This window comes from Hippocampus guttulatus, chromosome 9 (assembly GCF_054856545.1).
Source record: "Hippocampus guttulatus isolate MCC_2025c chromosome 9, RoL_Hgut_1.0, whole genome shotgun sequence".
In the NCBI taxonomy this organism is placed as follows: Eukaryota; Metazoa; Chordata; class Actinopteri; order Syngnathiformes; family Syngnathidae; genus Hippocampus; species Hippocampus guttulatus.
In genome coordinates this window covers 6,763,216-6,781,411 of record NC_141269.1, presented here as the reverse complement: position 1 = coordinate 6,781,411, position 18,196 = coordinate 6,763,216, and the positions used below count along the sequence as shown (strand labels likewise).

At 41.9% G+C, this 18,196-nt stretch overlaps 2 protein-coding genes across 3 annotated transcripts; both read left to right on the top strand.

Annotated features, from left to right (window-relative positions):
- Nucleotides 1-2,809: 2,809 nt before the first annotated feature.
- On the top strand, nt 2,810-9,752 carry synpo2b (synaptopodin 2b). The gene is made up of 3 exons (XM_086120197.1): nt 2,810-3,038; nt 3,738-5,710; nt 7,886-9,752. The coding sequence occupies exons 1-3, from the start codon at nt 2,825-2,827 to the stop codon at nt 8,351-8,353; spliced, it is 2,655 nt and encodes an 884-aa protein (XP_085976323.1). The 5' UTR covers nt 2,810-2,824; the 3' UTR covers nt 8,354-9,752.
- Nucleotides 9,753-10,974: 1,222 nt separating this feature from the next.
- myoz2b (myozenin 2b) lies at nt 10,975-17,428 on the top strand. 2 transcript variants are annotated; one of them, XM_086121177.1, is made up of 6 exons: nt 10,975-11,092; nt 12,175-12,299; nt 14,146-14,312; nt 14,530-14,623; nt 16,455-16,617; nt 16,689-17,428. In XM_086121177.1, the coding sequence occupies exons 2-6, from the start codon at nt 12,218-12,220 to the stop codon at nt 16,912-16,914; spliced, it is 732 nt and encodes a 243-aa protein (XP_085977303.1). In that variant the 5' UTR covers nt 10,975-11,092; nt 12,175-12,217; the 3' UTR covers nt 16,915-17,428. The 2 variants fall into 2 exon arrangements, with proteins under 2 accessions (XP_085977303.1, XP_085977304.1); XM_086121178.1 differs by lacking the exons at nt 10,975-11,092; nt 12,175-12,299 and adding an exon at nt 13,229-13,311.
- Nucleotides 17,429-18,196: the final 768 nt, after the last annotated feature.

The following is an 18,196-nucleotide window of genomic DNA, read 5'->3' as shown; positions in this document are numbered from 1 at the left end:
CTTCTAATTTGTGATTTGTCGACAAGGATTTATTTCACATCCATGCAGGGACATCCAGTCAAAGAGAGCAAACATTGAGTGTAAAGAACGGATTTTATGCACACCCCTTAACAGTAAGACTATTAAAAAGTCCAATCTTTCATTATGATATAAAGAAGTCTACATATGCTGTCGTCAAGGGCATGATTTTCCCTTACGGGAGCCATGTGAGATGCTAACTCAGCTGTGTCCGAGGGAGCATCGACACCTCTTCTTGCTCTTTAAATAGAGTAGAGAAGGAGCAAAGCGGCACTCCAGCTGGTCAGTGGGTTTCCCAGACATCTGTAATTCGCTCTAATTTGTCTCTTCTGTGCCTGGATCCTAAATTTTCATCTTGGGCCCTAAAACAAAAAGGAAATAAAGAGTACAGAGCTGGATGCCAACGTATGAGAGAAAAGGAGTAATTTCATGGACGAGAAAGGAACTATGAATAATTGTAAGTAGCAATTTGGTCATTGACTTATCTTGGTGGACCGGAATGGTGCTGCAAGGTAACACTGTGTAAAAATGTACTTGATTTATTTCCATCCTCATATACCAAAAATGTCATTGTTTGCAATGGATTATGATGTATCCGGTAGCTTATGATGAATTTATACATACATGTACTGTATACACTGAGCGCATATACGTACCGTATGTGACAGTACATACAAATGCACATATTTTGTGAAGCAAACCTAAACAACGAAACTGATTTCGTGTTGTGGGTTTATGTTCTAATGCGGTCGCTCGATTGGCTAGCGACATCGTCTCAGGGTATTATTGTTTTCCGTTTAAAATTTTGTTTTCTCCAACATGAAAGACTATGCTTGTTTGCTTAAAAAAATCAGTATTTCTAAACTAATTTGTATGAGTGTTGTTTTGTGTTTTGCGATATTCATTGACACTATCTCTTAACCGCGGAGAACAAAATTAAACCTTGAGCAGGCTTCCTCTTGGGAACTCCCAACTCCACAAAGAGTTTGGTATATGTCCGTCAGCGACAATTTTTACTGAATCCTGCTCGCACATACTTCAACGTCACATCACCTCGTTGGCTGAGGTAATACCATGGAAACATCTAACCCGCGAGAGGTCAATCCTAAAGGGAGGTCATGCCTTGGAGCCAGAGATCACAAATGTTTTCAAAGATGCCTACTTCCTGTTGCTAAGGAGACGGGCAATCATGGCAAATGTAATGCCTTACTTGGAAGCAGAAATTCTTGCTGCACCAAACAAAGTCTTGAGTGGTAAAATGATGTGGAACCAAGTGTGAAGTGAAGAGAGCGCGACACATAAGAGACGGTCTAACTTTGGAGTAGCCTCATGCAGTGAAGCACAAACAGTCTTATTTTAAATGGCAACGAAAACAAATCTTCATACAAAACATTTGCGAGGAAACAAACTAATGATTCAGTGTTAAAGTTGAAACTTTGTTCAGTTTTCACATTTCTGCAAACCTGAGTCTGCCAATTCAGTGCTCATAAAACGTTTGCCAAACGTCTCGGCAGAATTTTACCCTGACCCATAGGGTAGTGAAAGCAGTACATCCTTACGATTCTTCACCAAAATCATCACCGAGCCCTACGACGTGACTCATTTTTATTCTACTACCCCTGCCGATACATTTTGACTGACATGTGATTAGGCTTAGCCCCCCCCCCCCCAAAAAAAATAACCACTACTATGATACCACCTTGTGGCAAAGGCCTGAATTTGTCATGACCAGATGGTCCCTGCTTTACTAGCTTCTGTGCACTAAGCCAATGTCTCTGGTGACTTTTTTTTTAAATTCAGCAAAAAATATTTTATTATTTGTAAATCCTCATCCTAGTATAAGAGTAAATATTATATGATATTATTTTCTTTTAATTTTATAACACCACCGACGAATTTTAAAAAATGGCTTTAGTTATGGGAGTATACCATTTCTTCATCATACCAAACATATACGGCACTCCAGTCTGTCAGACATAAATGGAAATGTTGCTGCAGCCGCACTTGTTAAGGTGACAGCAACCCTCCCTTTATAAACAGGGGAACTTGGAGAACATCCATCCAATTGATTTTCTTGTGCAGTTGGACGGGAAGGCTGTTTCCCCCCATGATATTACATACCATTCCATTTAGAGTCAGCAAAGTTGCACAACCCTGCTAGACCTGTGACTTAGCGATTACTTAAGTAGAAATCTAATGCTGGAATAACTTAATTCTGGGAATGAAAAGCATAAATACCATTTAACCCTTTCAGGGACAGCAGGTTACTGCAGTGGACAGCTTATCGGGTTATCAGGTTAGACGGTGCACGAAAGGGTTAAACCACTGATTGTCTTCTCTCTTAGGTATCATTGGTGACGCTCAGGACTTTGTAAGTGAATCAGAAATGGAACCAGAAGCTGAGGACCCAGAGAAGATGGATCTTTCAGGCCCTTTCCTGGGTTCCCATGGTTCACAAGAATGTGGTATCACCGACTCCCCAGCAGAGTCCTGTGATGAAGTTGAGTTCAGTGATGGAGAGAGAAGCTTGGACACACGGGGCTTTTCTTTTCCCAAGTCTGACGCGGAGTACCCAGAATTTTTAGAATCACGAGACTCAAATCTGGTTCTTGAGCGACGGTCCACGTATGATTTGAGCGGGGGTGAGGAGGAAGATTCCAACCCTAACGACCCAAGAACGATCTCGCACATCAAAACGTCACCAACTTCACTGTTCTTCAAATCAGATCGCCACGAACCCCACAGCGGACAAATGCCAAGGCCACTCTCACTTTCATCTTCCTCCTCTCTTGGATATGCTCCTGAAATGACCCCGGCCTCGACCCTGGCCACTGATGCCAGGAAAAGGCAGGGCCAAGGGACTCGTAGCAGGGGGGTTGAATCTTCAGAAGAAGGAGGGAGCAGCGAGACACCTCCTGCTGCAGTCTCCTTTGGAATCTCAGATGAGGCTGCTGAGCAGGCAGAGAAGTGGAACTCAGAGTCTGACTCAGAACAGGACAGCCGCGGGGCAAGGTGCACACGTAAGTCCAATAACGTTTTCAATCCTTTTGACATTGGATGGGTTTGACACTACAAACTGTGCAGTTAGTGGTTGCTTTTGTTTGTATTTGAAATACGTGCATTTATAAATTGAACGAGAGCATCTTTTTTTTTGTTTTTTTTTGAAATGTCATCATCGAATGAAGTAAAGAATGAATGCCTTCAAAACGGTAAATAAGGTCTCATGGGGCGATGGTTATTTTGATATGGTAACGCAGAGCCTATGTGAGGAGGAGTTGCAGGGAAAATTCCCATGGCTTTGATAGCCACAGTGGGACAAGAATAAAATAGGACCGTATCATAAGGCATGGACCCAGTTTGATGGACACCAGCATGTGTCAGCTCAGTCTGTCATTCGATCCTCGGTCCAAAGTAAAGTCCTTCCGTTGCCTGACCGACACACCTCCCTAAGTTAGCTGTAAGTGAATACGATGCTTTTATTAGAGTGCTCGCTTTTGCGACGGAAGCGTTACAATCTGTCAGTGGCTTTCACTTAGTGTGCTCGCTTCATATGAAAAGAACAATTGTAAGAATGACGGCTCAAACGTGAATGTGAGGTGAGATCTTGCGAAAACCAGAGTGGTGAAGAAATGAAATTCCAGAGTGATTAAAAACAACAGCAAAATAAGTGGCTTCACTTCCATTGACATGTTCATCCTCTCTCTGTGTCTTTGCCTTAGGGCTTGGTCAAGATGAAAGCCAATCACAAAAGCGAGTTAAGGAGACCAAGTCCAAATGTAAGCAAATTGCTCGCCTTCTGACTGACGCACCTAACCCTCGAAATAAGGGAGCGCTACTGTTTAAAAAACGCCAGCAACGGGTGAAGAAGTACACGTTTGTAAGTTACGGCACTGCTGAAAGTAAGTTCGACACTGAAGACCGATTGGAAGAAGAAGCAGATGAACTCCAAGAGACCGGATTTGACTTTGTCCCAACCAGCGAGTCCGAGTTTGGAGAGGAATACGCCATAGATCACCGGCACCATGATTTAAGTGTAAACTGGGGAAGTGTTCAAGGAATGGAAGTGTTACCCGGGACGAAAGGAAAAGGAGTTTTGATGTTTGCGCACCGTCGTAAACGAATGGAAGAAGTTGACTCAGAGCAAGAGCTCCATAATAAAGGATTACATTTAAAAGCACGCTCAGAACCGGGATATATAGTCGCAAACAGTATGTACAACATGAGGAAAAGATATGATCATTCTGAGCAGGGCAACTACATGAACAGACACATTCATCATATGGACCAGCAAAGATCTTTGGTTTCAAACAGGACAGCGAAGCCCTTTTCAGGGGTTCAAATTGGGCCAGCTCATCACAGCAGGCCTGCTGCTTCTGTTCCTGTGAAAACAGAGTCAACCGTCAAGGTATCTGTTCCTATCGTTTCAAGCCACCAGGTTTGGTCCCCGACTGGAGACATCATAGCCTCCAGAGATGAGCGAATATCTGTGCCCGCAATTAAGACCTGCAGCTTTCCGGAGTCAAGGCGTAAAAGCTCAAACAGACAGCAACAGACAACCAAACAAGGATCAGACCCTCGGGAAAACAAAGCTTGTATGGAGTCAGAGGAAGATTGTTTTAGCCTCGGCGCTGAAGCTTGTAACTTCATGCAACCCAGAGCAATTAAACTCAAGAATCCACCCCCGGTTGCACCAAAGCCTGCCATTAATCCAAAGTGTCCACCTTGGTTAAAAGGCCCCCCTAGTGAACCCTGTATTCCTTCGAGGAGTTCCGTTGCACAACGCAAATATCTTGCGGAACCCCAGAGGCAGCACCATGACTTCGATCAACACGGCTCTGAATCTCAAAAGCTGGCCATTTGTTGGGAAACTGATCGAGCCCAGGCATCCGTTCAAACACCTGCCCTTGGCAAGGCGTCGGTCGGCTCCTCTTCTCAGCCTCGTCTTCAGCCAACCGTGAAAAGCTGGAACAAACCTCAGCCAAGATCCGCTGTGAGTATGCAGGCGCACTGTCCTACTTTTACCCCACTTCGCCCACAGTTCACCGCAAGGAGTAAGCAAGACAGCGCGCCGAGTTCTGTTGCCTCATGCCCGCCAAAACCAATGAAATCATTCACATCAAAAATATCACCGGCTCCTCCAAAAGGTCAAATCTTTGCTCAAGATTTTGATCACCGCGGTGACCATCGCACCATGACGGGAAAAGGCGCCGAGTTGTTTTCCAAAAGACAGTCCAGAATGGAGAAGTTTATTATCTGTGGTCCGACAGCAAACCAGACAAGATGCCCCTCTCCAACAATGTCTTTACCCAACTCCTGGAGATATTCATCAATTGTTCGCGCGCCACCTCCTTTGTCTTACAATCCACTTCACTCCCCGTTTTGTAATCCACCAGCTGAGAAAAATGCACCGCCAACGAAAACCACAGCGCCACCCGCATCAGTCTCAAAGCACCTCAACACTTTAGATATCATGAAACATCAGCCATATCATTTGGACTCGTCACTGTTCCACAACGACGTAGTTCCAGAGGCCAAAAGCCCCAGTGCCAAATCCGCTACTCCATCCAAGTTTGAGGTAACCAAGACACCCAAACAAAGGTCTGCCTACTCTCATTCTCCTAATATCTCTGAGCCTGATTTTGAAAGCAAGTCAGAGGCCTCTGCTAAGTCCTCAGCTAAGTCCTCCGGACCGGTAAGTTCATCAAATTTCTCTGCTGGGCAAAACACCAAATCAGCTGAGCTTCTCGCAGTTGATGGTCACTTGGATGAAAAGCACACTGGCTGTCAGCCAAGCGCCAAGCAAGCACCGAGCATTCAAGCTGCAAGCACGCTTTTCCTGAAGCCGTCTCTGGATAACGTCTTCGCTTCCTCTTTCCCTGCCGCATCTCTCATTGCTCGAGTCACGCGTCAAATGGCACCTCGGCCCAAATTTTCTGCGAAGAAGTCGGTAGCCACAACCAAACAGTGGAGGCCTGTTGCGATGCTAAATTAGCTCCAGAAATAGCTTTGCCGTGGCGATGCAGTCAACACCGAGATGATGGAACACGGTAGTTGGAGGAAAAAAAAAGCAGTCTATAAAACGCTTCACTTGACAGCTTCTTAAAAGTATGTGCTTGAGCATGCTCCTGTCTCAATCTCAAGCTTTGCTAGGTCACCTTCCTGAAAGTTGTTCAAACAGGACGTCAAAGAGAATAATGAATGATTCTTAAGAAGGACTTACTGTATGTGTAGAGGATGGTTCAAGAATTATCTGAAGCTGTTTTGTTTTAACATGCATATTTATAAAATCTTAACTAAACGATGATAAACCGTGACAATGTAGAGTATATTTTCATGAATCATGAAGCCTTTAATACACGGTAACACATCCTGCACAGTCGGTGTTGATAGAATATATTTAATCAGAAGGCATGTTTTGGAGGAACCTGCATGCACTTTTTAGATATCATTTTAAATTCCTTCAATTTCATTCCGAAGTCATCAGACATTCTGTATCTTATTTTAGGCAAAAGAGGTTCAATATATTTTAGACATTTTGTAGACATGCGCAGATTTATATTTAGTGACAAAAAATATATATATTGCCTTATTTCCTTGTGTCTGTCTTTCTGAAATGGAAATGTTTCATGCGCATCTTGTTTTCAACACAATTAAAATTCTCTTTTCTCATTCTTGTGCACTTCCTCTGAGTCCAGCTGCTGTTCTTGTATCTGTACTTTTTCCACCGTCTGTCCTCCTGTCCCTGTGATCTGCTTTCAAAAAATCATTTGTGGTAGGCCAGAATAACACAGTCCAAAAGACGTGACAAAATGGATTTAGCGCTTACTCATATTTACTGTAGTTGTAAAATGGACTTGGAAGTACTGCCAGGTCGTTTTAATTAGAATAAAAAGCACTTCCCTGCGTTGTTTCTTTTGTAAAAGAAGGGAGATGTCTTCCTGGCTTAACGGAATATAATATGAAACCCAACACCTACTGAGACTACTTGTAAAACCGGGTGTACTACGTTTTATAATTTTACGATTTACAAGGACTTTTAACGAGCTACCTCCATACATTTGTGGCTCGTATACCTTTTGAAGATGACGTCACGAATGTTGGCTAGCATCTGGGACTGCCAAATGTTATGTTCATGTTACGTTGATTTTGCACGCCTGTAAAGTATAAGGCAGTATAATCATTAATTAATGTAACACTATAGTACGACAGTGTTTATTAGAACCCTGACAACCTGTCCTACTTTGTAGTACAAACGATAGGCACACTTATGGTTCAATAGCAATGTAAAACTGTTTTACATTGGTATTTAACTAAAACATATTAACAATAATCCACACAATAGAAATGCACCAATGTATAAATGACCTCGTATTTTTAATTAAAATAATTGATTTTAAAACAAAACGTATAAAAAACGTCAAAATTTATTGAAAAAATAAATTGTGACCAGAGGATGGCAGCAAAGTCAAGAAAACTGCTCTCAAATTAATCAGTGCAGTACTACCACACAGTCCTCCTCGACCTTTACTGGGCTGTGGCACATATTATATGGGGAAAAAATCAGGGCACGTACATCACTAAACGATATGTCAGAAGAAAGTATTTAGTATATAGAAATAATGATGTTCTCTTCTCAGTATTCATAAACTGACTTAGGGCGAATTCCGGGCCTGTGGAGTTGAACACAAAACTAATATAGTCACAGGACGTATTCATGAATGGCAACAGGTCGATGTACAAGTTAATGCTACATTCCAACATCTATCAGAAGAGCATTTAATTGTTCCGTCTTCCACTATTTGTCATTACCATTGACAGATTTTTTGCATCGTAAATGATCATTTTGACCGAGCGTATTTTCTTTCAGGGACCAGGTAGAAGCCGCTCCCTTAGCCTGCCTAGGCCGTCCTTTTCTTCAGGGTCTATGTCACCTGCAGGCACACGGGGTCCTCGCTCATATTTTCCCCCAAAACAGCATCATCGAACATCTCTTCCGCAAGCATCCTACAAGCCGCCCACACCCTGGGAGGCTGCATCCAGAAGCCCTTTCGGTTCAGTGGACGACGCCTTCTCGATCCAGAGCGCCTCGTTGCCGTTCACCTCACGTGTCCAGGACACAAGATCCCGTGGGTCCCTGCCTGAGCCTCCAGAGGAATGGAAGCGCAGAGTGTCACTTGAGCCACCACTTGCGAGTCAGGGTCACCATTGGATGACCCCGGTTTACATGACCTCAGCACCCACGAGGATGAAATGTGACAAACCAGCAGCAATCTACGGGCCTCCTTTTAGACCTGCGCAGCCATTTAAATCTGCTGGTAAGCTCAGAATTATATAAGGGGGGTCACACTTTACATTGAAGAAATTGATGAGCATATCTGCCTCACAGTCAGAGGCGGAGCTAAATGGGGGCAAGGGGTGGCCAAGGCCACCTTTGGTCACTCCCAGGGCACCCCCATATTTAGGGGAAGAATTTGATATCTGTGACTTTCCTGCCACTTTCACATGGATGGAGCATTCTTCGATCCATTGATAATCTGCCATCATTAATTTACTTCAGCTACATATTTAAAGAACAAATACAGAATATTTTTGAATAGAAGCTCCAAAAAGAAGGTTTGATTCTTACAGCCAGTGTCAAACCAAGTCCTTATTTTCACAACATAGCAAGAAAACAACATGGCTGAGAAGACATTGTTAATCATATCATCCACAGTCATCATGAAATAAAAAGCACACACATAACAGTCTTGCCCAACGCATTTATCATACAAGCAGGAACAAACCCAAGCAAAAAAGCAATATTTATAATTGTGAAGAATTAATGTTTTTTTCTGCTTTTTAGATATCAATTGAATGAATTAGTCGTCAAATGTAGTATGCAATATGGCGTCGTGGCAAGTGATCACTCAGAAAAAAAAAAAAAGGAAAAGAAATCCACCGTGTGAATCCTTTGGTGCCGAAGTGCGAATATCCGAGGGTATACTGTAGTTTTAAGTTATAATATCCCCAATTACTACTAAATGGCAAACGTGTTTTAGTTGCGCTTACACCGGGTCTTATACTGCCCAGTACTATAACATGAGTAGTCATAATGAGTTTTTGCACTGAATGTTGGTTTCTTGTTTAGCAGTTTTGTGACGTCCTTGAATGGTAGTTTTTATGCATGAGAACCCTTTGCATTGGAAAAAAAAACCACAGTATGGGGTTATTTTGTTGTTTTCTTCAAAACATTTGTTTTTGAGTTTGAGTGAATGTTTTATCAAAAATGAAATATACTGTATGAAAAACACATATTTTGTCTTCATTTAAAATAGCATTATTTGTCATACATCTGGTTCAGTAGTGCGTGGTATGATGTGGCCCCTCAGTAGCACAATTTCTTGAAACTCTGACTGTGGATGATATGTTAAACAATGACTTCTCAGTTACAGATTTAAGCAAGCAAAGCACAGTATGCCTGCACGTGCGCTCTTATGGCCACCCCCTCAATAAGATGCCGTGTCACCTGCCCCTGACACTGAAAAAAAAATTGTATGTGCACTCACTTAGGTAGAAAAAAAAAAAGCATTTCAAGAGATTCAGTGCATTGTTGATGGGAACTTCCTTGTAAGCAATACGTAGTCCTAAATAATATGGAATGTTTTCGGTGATTACGACTTTCGATGATTTCCCACTTTCTGTGCTGTTTGTGACACATTTCACTAAACATTCTTGTGATAAATGATACGTTATTATTGAGTTTTGCACAATTTAACTTCATTCCACATGAATGAGTGTTCAAAAACAGATATTCTTTCACCAGTGTGTCTGACTGTCAGTTCCAAAGAGCATTTTTTTCTAACATGAAAAAGCAAATTGGCATGTTCAGCTGTTAAAGTTGATTTTAGGAAGTGTACCCGTGTGTGTGTTGCATGCATAATCACCCATCTTGTGTCACTGATTTGGGGAATGACTTTGTTTGAAAATTAAAACATTTTTTAGCACCTTCGTTTGCACAAATTATGTACCTTCAGTATTATTTATTTCTTTATTTATTTTGTGTGGTGGCGGCAGGCTTCTTTTACTCTCTGCTAACATCGAGGAATGCATTGCAGAGTTAAAAACCTCACCATTCACAAATGCAATTAAATAATTAATTGCAACGGCAAAACACGAAGGCATAATATTGAGGAGAATTGCGTTATTTCATTTCTTTTTAAATACAGTCATGGAAGTGTAAAAAGAAGGTGACCGCTGAAAAACAAAAACGGCAACCACTTTATCTTTGTTAAGCGGTGACAATGCGTATGGTGACAGTGGCGTCTAAAAGCAACCTGCGCTACATCAGAAGACTTGAGAAGATTTGGAAAATCATCTCGTACGTGCTCACATCTAAAGATACTTTTTTTTTTTTTTTTGGTGGTAACTTATTCTGGGACTGAAATTTCACAAAAGACTGAATTTCGCAGGGTCACTATTTACAAGATAAGTAAGGTTGCCTCACTTTTCACTTAGGTGGAAAAGTGAAATATTTGAGGGAGGACTCCATTTGTCTGCTCAGAATTCAGACGGTTTACGCTGTCATTCAGATGTGCGAACAATTTAGTCTACAAATTTAGCGAGCGCCTTGGCTCAATAAAGGTCGTGACACACTGACAACCATACGGTGATCATCTCAGGGAGGGCCACGGTTCTCTGCATATCAAGAATAACTTGCATAGCTTGAAGACATGTTACCCTGGAAGTTTTAACCCCGTGAGACATGTCGGCTGCGAAACATTCTGACACAAGAAGACGGTTTTATCTCTGGAGGAGGAGGAAGTTCTCATCGGACAACTTGTCTCGTTCCATCCTCTACCGTTGCCCGATGGTGTTTGAGAGTGCTTTGGAGTGTTTGTCAGGTTATATTTAGCCTATTGATGCAAGCCCGCATTCCATACACAACAGACACAGAGACACACTGGCAGTGTGGCTTTAGTGTTGGCGGGTGTGAAGATCAGCGAAGATCAAACCGGCGAGTGCAGGTTGACCTCTGAGCCTCGCTCACTTTTTTCCCTTCAAGGATACTGCTCGCACTCCCGGGACGCCATCACAGGTACGCAAAACAGCAGACAGATTCTTTCAAAATTCATTTATAGTAAATATGCCATTGTTCTCTAATTATTGAATTTCCCATATGGCACGTCTCTCTTGTTTAAAGTTCCAAACGTATATTCTTCATTTCCTTCAATACCATCATTTCTTTTTGACTGTGTCATAATTTAATGATTTATTTCTTTATTATGCTTCATTGCAGCAAGTACAACAAATGTCCAGAAGTGTGTAAATACCTGTGTTAGAACGCTGTAGTCTGCTTATAAAGCACAACCCCAAAACCTTTTTTTTTGACAAAAAATTGTTTTGCTGTATTTTTCCTTACAATATTATCACTAACATGCAACGCTAGCATAAAATTGAACATCTCGGACAGCGGTAGGTTTAAAAATGTGTGTCCTAATATAACAACGCCTTTAGATTATGTAATGCGTTTTAGTATTAAAGTAATAAAACACTACTGTAAATGCATGGCATAATCTTAATGAGGCAAATATAACAAGACATAATATAGTAGATTGCTGTAGCAAGGAGCCAATATTTTCTACAAGCCTAGAGTCATAACATATATTCATTGTAATACAGTAAAACAGGTCTTAATATCTAGTGAAATAAATACACATACATTTAGGAACTTCTACACGGTTAACCCATACGGTACACTTTTGATATCTCAACCAAGCGGAATAAAAGCTTAAAAGGACACATCGACCAACGTGAGTCACAATGAGAAACTTGAGACAAAACATAATGAAAACATACTGTACATTTTGATGAGTAGAATTGCTTTGAAAGTTGAAAGTTTGACATTATGGTCGACGATCATAACATAGGCCTGATGCAAAATAAATAAAACGATATTATAGATTATACAATTGTATGTATTTCACAGAGTTTTCAGAAAGATATATGTAAAATTATATCCATCATTACAACCCTAATTGTAACCTTTTCAGTGTCATCATTACGACCCATAGTCAAGGCATCTACGATGGTCGCTCGTCATTAAAATGACACCCGGTCAACACTGTCATGTATCAAAAGTCCAAACAACCTTACGGAGTGTCGTGTATGTGCTTCCAGCGCTCCTTCACTGTCCTCAACAACAACCTCGCCAGGGCCCACAATGTCACAGTTCTGTACAATGCCAGCTGGAGAGAAGAAGAAGCATGCAGCAGCTATTTGTCGAGAGGTCCACAGTACCAACGGTATGGCGCATGGCCGAGGCGAACATGACACTGTTGCAAGAATACAATATCCCTCTGAGGGATACGAGTGCAAAATGTCAGGGCTCCATCTCACCATAAATAAGCGAGTCGGATGATTTACCACCCATAGAAGCCAGTGCTTTGTCTTTGCCCTTTTCAAAGCTCTATTTCGGGGTGGGTTGTGGGTGGGGCAGGGCAGGGCAAGGGCTGGAGGGAGAGAACTTGTGCGGGCCAACTGTGTCTTGCATTTAGGATACCCTGAAGCTCTGTGACAGCTGGCCGCCATTCTGACACATTGAAATTAACTCTGCGCCACGTCCGCGGCTCATTTTCCATGACAGGGCTTCTATGACATGCAACTTTTAGTGAATGGAATATGACGAAAATGCAATAGGATACAGTAAAGACATATCCAAGACACTTAAATACCGTACATCTTAACTGTAACTTGTTGAGGTGATTGGTGATAATTCTCCCCTTTGGCGAGCAAGGAAATAATCAGAGAGGTAATCAACCAAAATTGTTTGTCGCCATTTTACAAATTGCTTATTGTTTTGCTGGCTCATTGTTATTTACTGTGGCTGTCATGCATTACCGGTACATTTGAATAGTTCTAGTCACAAAAAATGAATTATTCTGATGTAATATCCTTGAGTGACATTGCTTATTCAGGAAACATGTGAATTACAGTAATCAAATGCTTAGCATGTCTGCCATTTGAATCTTGGCTCAGGCCCTCCTGTGTGGAGTGTACATGATCTCTCCGTATCTGGTTGTTTGTTTTTTTCCCCCTGGTACTTTGGCTTCCTTTCACATATATCACATGTGTACTGTATATGTTTTCATTGAAGACTCTCTCTTGTCCATAGGTGTGAATATGAGTGTGAATGATTTTTTTACTAGTGTCCTGCAACTGGCGACCAGTCCAGGTTGTAACCCGCCTCTCGTCCAGAATCAGCCTCAAAAGAAACTCTAAAAACTTTGGTCAAATCAGTGGCTATCCAGTACAATTGTGAGTTTCTTAGTTACAAATACTCGCCCCATCGGTACCACTAAATTGTGCAGTTGTTCGTTTAACCACACAACTTTGCCTTTAAGTCGGCTCATGCTAACCCTTAATAGCAAACGACAACAGAGGTGGGAAAACAAAACTAGAAATGGTTTTGCCGTCGTTTAACCAAATTATATTCGAACACAAATGAGAGCAAGACACGCAGAGCATGCGACAACACACACGGGCAAATACGACTCATATTATTGCAGTTTATTTGCGACAGACTTACTTCTTCAATGCTTGTTTTAAAGTGCTCGATACAGTTGAGCCTCAACTGTTGAAGTGAGCGTTTCATCATCGAATCTGTGTACAAAGTCTGTATGTATTATACTGCCCCCCGGTGGCCAAAGATGCATAATACCACAAGGAGTCGCACAATTAATCAGGGCATCAAAATCATGATGCACAAACTCGGGCTGCACAATTAATCTAATTCAAATCGACACTTCATTGTAGTAGAATGTAATTTTCAAATGTTGAAAGGTGCAATCGTGATTTAAACAAAAAAAAAACAAGCACAAAAAGATGTGCTCATTCCGGTCAGTGGGTAGGTTTGCTTTTTTTTGTCTAGATTAGATCAGCGCTTTCGATGTGCAGCCCACATGTTTACATATTATTCTTTCATTAAACATGAAAAGTTGAAGTGAGAATTGTTTTCCGCCATTGGCTTCTCTTCATTTTAAGCGGGGAAAGATTATTTAAGACAATAAAAGTATTTTGAGTTCCGAGTGTGGTCACATGTAACTGCATGTGCGCCACATGTTCCTTCTCCATTTTTCCTTGTGATCCCAGGTGACGTGATGGATCTGGGAAAGAAACACAGCACCCCCAAAGACATCATGCTGGAGGAGCTGTCGTTGTTGTCCAACAGAGGCTCCCGACTGTTCAAGATGCGCCAGAGACGCTCGGAGAAGTACACGTTTGAAAGCATACAAAATGAGGCCAATGCGCAACTGAACGTAAGTTTGTCACTGCCGCAACAAACGCAGCCATTTGTCATGCTGTGTAGTTATCTGACAAAAAAATAATGATTAAAAAAAAAGGGAGTCTTCTGCAAAATGCTCCTCAGACACTTAACTGACAAGCTACTTCAATGTTTATCTGTGTGCGTGTGCGTGTGTGCATAGGAGTCAAGGCTGTAGACTTTAGCTCATAATCTTATACTGTGTTTTGCAGAATGATATTCTGGCCCAGAGTGCACACATGATTGAAATTAAAGTGGATGCGCCAACCAATGAAGACACCCCAAATCCAGATGAGGTTGTTCCAGGTAACGATATCGGGACATATTAGATGAGCGTCATCAACTGTAGAGTCATTTCAACCCATTTCGAGAGAACTGAAAGAATAAACTTGAGCAGTTTAACCTTATTTTTTGTTGGATTATACACAAGTCATTTTTCAAAGCGTGTCCAAACCAATCCAGCAACTCGGTTTCGAACATCCAACATTTTAGTCCTACCGCCCTCTCAAAATATCTCGATCCTTTTCAACCAGCCAAGACTTTTGAAATGTGAGCCCAGCGTGGAGAAATGTGATTTACAGCATTAGTAAGGATTAAAATGTGTTCCCCCATCATTCATTCGGGGGATGTTCATTCTGTCATTTTATTTGTCTAGTGATTTTGTCATCCATATTTCCCCCTACTGTCACCGCTTCCACCCGGCGCTAAAAATAAGACTGACTGCCAAACAGTCAAGCATGATCTTGCGATTATGTAATGTTGTCATAAAAAAACAAAAAAAAACCAAACAACCACCACCAAAAAAGCAACAGCACACTGAAGAGTCATAAGCGCAAGGGCTTGGCTCGAAGCTATTAGAGAATTACATTCTACAGTGGCTGTTTTAGTTTTTCAGAAGAATGATTAATTGCATGCGTTCGTCTCATGTGATCCATCAAAAGCCACCAAGCTTAGCCCTGAAGGGGTGCCATCCCATTCGGACATGTTACATGACAAGTGTACACTTGGAGTATGCGCTATTTTAAGACCTAAGATCATAATGATGGACAAGTCAGGCTGCCAAGGCTGAGGGTTCTCTGAAGCAGGCTCCCTGCTCGTAATTCCGTTCACAAAACGTAAATCTTTGCTGTGTCACCATAAACTGAACTGTTTAAAATGATTAGGATCCCCAAAACCCCGTCAGGATCTGTGGAGTTTTTATATAAGGACATTCTCCTATGATTTGGGCTTTTTAAATTCCATTTTACCCTTCACTTGCATCTATCAAACCGCGGGACTGGAAGGGAAGCACGGAAGCTTGATAAAAATAAAAATATTTTGAAACCTACTAAGATAGTCCATCCATGCTTCAATGTACAGTATCTGTCTGTTTTATAATTCCTCCTAGTGGCCAAGGCAGGAAGCAGCACAATGTCCATTCAACTGATGTGACAATTTTTTTATTTTGTCATGACCTGACGTTTTTATAAGGTACAAACTTTTACTGCTAATTTTCTTTTTTATAAAGTACAAACCTTTACTGCTAATTTTCTCCTTTAAAAAAAACATCTTACAAAGGACAAAATTGTTGATTTTTTTTTTGTAAAGGGTGGAACGGATTTCAATGGGGAAAGATGATTTGAGGAAAGTGATTTCATTTATGAGCATAGCAACTGAACAAATTAAACTTGTATCTCAAGGCACCACTGTATAACTAATTAGCCAATTTTCTCATAAAACAAATCAATATTTAAATGCATAAGCATAATTGGGTTCACTCCTAATATTTTTCACTCTTTACAATAAATACATGAAATAATCATTACTTGAGATATAGGAATAAACTATAAATGACAATTAAGCTTTTCTTTTGACTAATTTTGAATTCAATCATTTCAAGGGGAAGAAGGGCGAAATCAATGCAACCAATATTGCAGGACTCTAAATGGATTAAACACCAGATGGGTCATATGAGGTCTTCGGGCCATCATTTTCTCACCTCTGGTCTATAATACTGTATGCTTTGAGTTTTAGCCAAAACAACACTTTGGTGTTCTTAAATATAAAAAAAAGACCATTAGGTGGGGTACTGCCACACCTGCCCCTCAAGCAGAACCTCCACACTGTTTCGAGCAAAATGTGTGTGTTTCTTTGATAGATACAAACACAGAGAAGTTGAATGCCATCTCTATGGCCAAATCCTACCACTCACCCTGGGAGGAGGCCATCAGCAACGATCCGGGCCTCGTCGAAACGTTCAAATTGAGCATGCCCGCAATGGACCCTCGACCAGAACTTCCCGAGTACAAAAGCTTCAACCGGTGAGAAAAGTGTCCATTTGAAATAATGAACATTTCAAGAACTGGATTTCCCAATGTGGTTTATGTGACAGGGTAGCGACCCCTTATGGCGGCTTTGAGAATGTGCCGCGAGGAATCAAATTCAAGCTTCCAGAGCTGGATCTGAACTCTCCCAAGTACCCGGAGCTCCAGGATCCGGGAATGAAGAGACCCACTTTCAACAGAAGCGCCCAAGGATGGATATCAGAGGGCACCCACCTCATCCTGCCCACAATCACCCTAGAGTCCATCCTGGTCCCAGAGTCGGAAGACCTGTGAGGAGGTCTCGGGTCCCGCGGCTGCCATATTGGGTTCTCCCCACACAACGGACGACGGAATGTTTCACTCCACTATCCCTCAGATGATTAGTGTGTTTGCTCTACATTGGGATAAACGGCATGTAAATAGAGAATGGCATGTGTTGCAAATGATCCTATGATAGTTTCCAGAGGTTCTGAACATGTGATGTAAATAAAGAAGACAACTTGTTTGTGGATGTCACAAATGTGACAAATGTGAAGAGCAAGGGTGTGAAGAAAGATAAACCATATTTCCTCAAATTGTGTCTGGTCAAAATAGGTAAAAACCACACATGTATCCTCGTCCCAGAAAGTCAATTGTTCGTTCTCTATTACTTTGGCCAGAGGTGGGCAAAGTCACACATGTCACGTTGCACATGGCTCAATCATGGCTCAGCTTCAGGAAACAGGCGAGCCGTACAGAACGTATTCCTGTAAAGAAATCTTTGGCAGTAACTTCTCTTTTACTGAAATAAAAATATCAGTAAAATGAACATGCAGTGTGGCCCGGTAGTCCAGTGGTTAGCACGTCGGCTTCACAGTGCAGAGGTACCGGGTTCGATTCCAGCTCCGGCCTCCCTGTGTGGAGTTTGCATGTTCTCCCCGGGCCTGCGTGGGTTTTCTCCGGGTGCTCCGGTTTCCTCCCACATTCCAAAAACATGCATGTCAGGCTGATTGGACGCTCTAAATCGTCCCTAGGTGTGAGTGTGGGCGTGGATGGTTGTTCGTCTCTGTGTGCCCTGCGATTGGCTGGCAACTGATTCAGGGTGTCCCCCGCCTACTGCCCGGAGATGGCTGGGATAGGCTCCAGCACCCCCCGCGACCCTAGTGAGGATCAAGCGGTTCGGAAAATGGATGGATGGATGAACATGCATTACACTAAAAATGTGCAACACATTTGAGTTGAATGATCAAAATAATGCAATTTTACAGATTTCAAATACACAATCACTAACTAACTTAACCTCATCTGCAAATTGATCCGACACATCTGTGTGTTTTCAAAACTTACACGTGGCCGTTGAACACAAAAGTTTATCCACCCTTGACGATGGACTTGAACCAGCAACCCTATGCAAAGAAAAGCCGTGAATGTCCACCGCATTGCAGAAACAAGTGCAACAATTTGCGTAAGTGGTGATGTCGGACTTCTAATTTTGGTGATGATACAAATGGAAACAATATTGACGAGTGCACCGTCAGTGTGTGTGTGTGTGTGTGTGTGTGTGTGTGTGTGTGTGTGTGTGTTTGTGTGTGTGTGT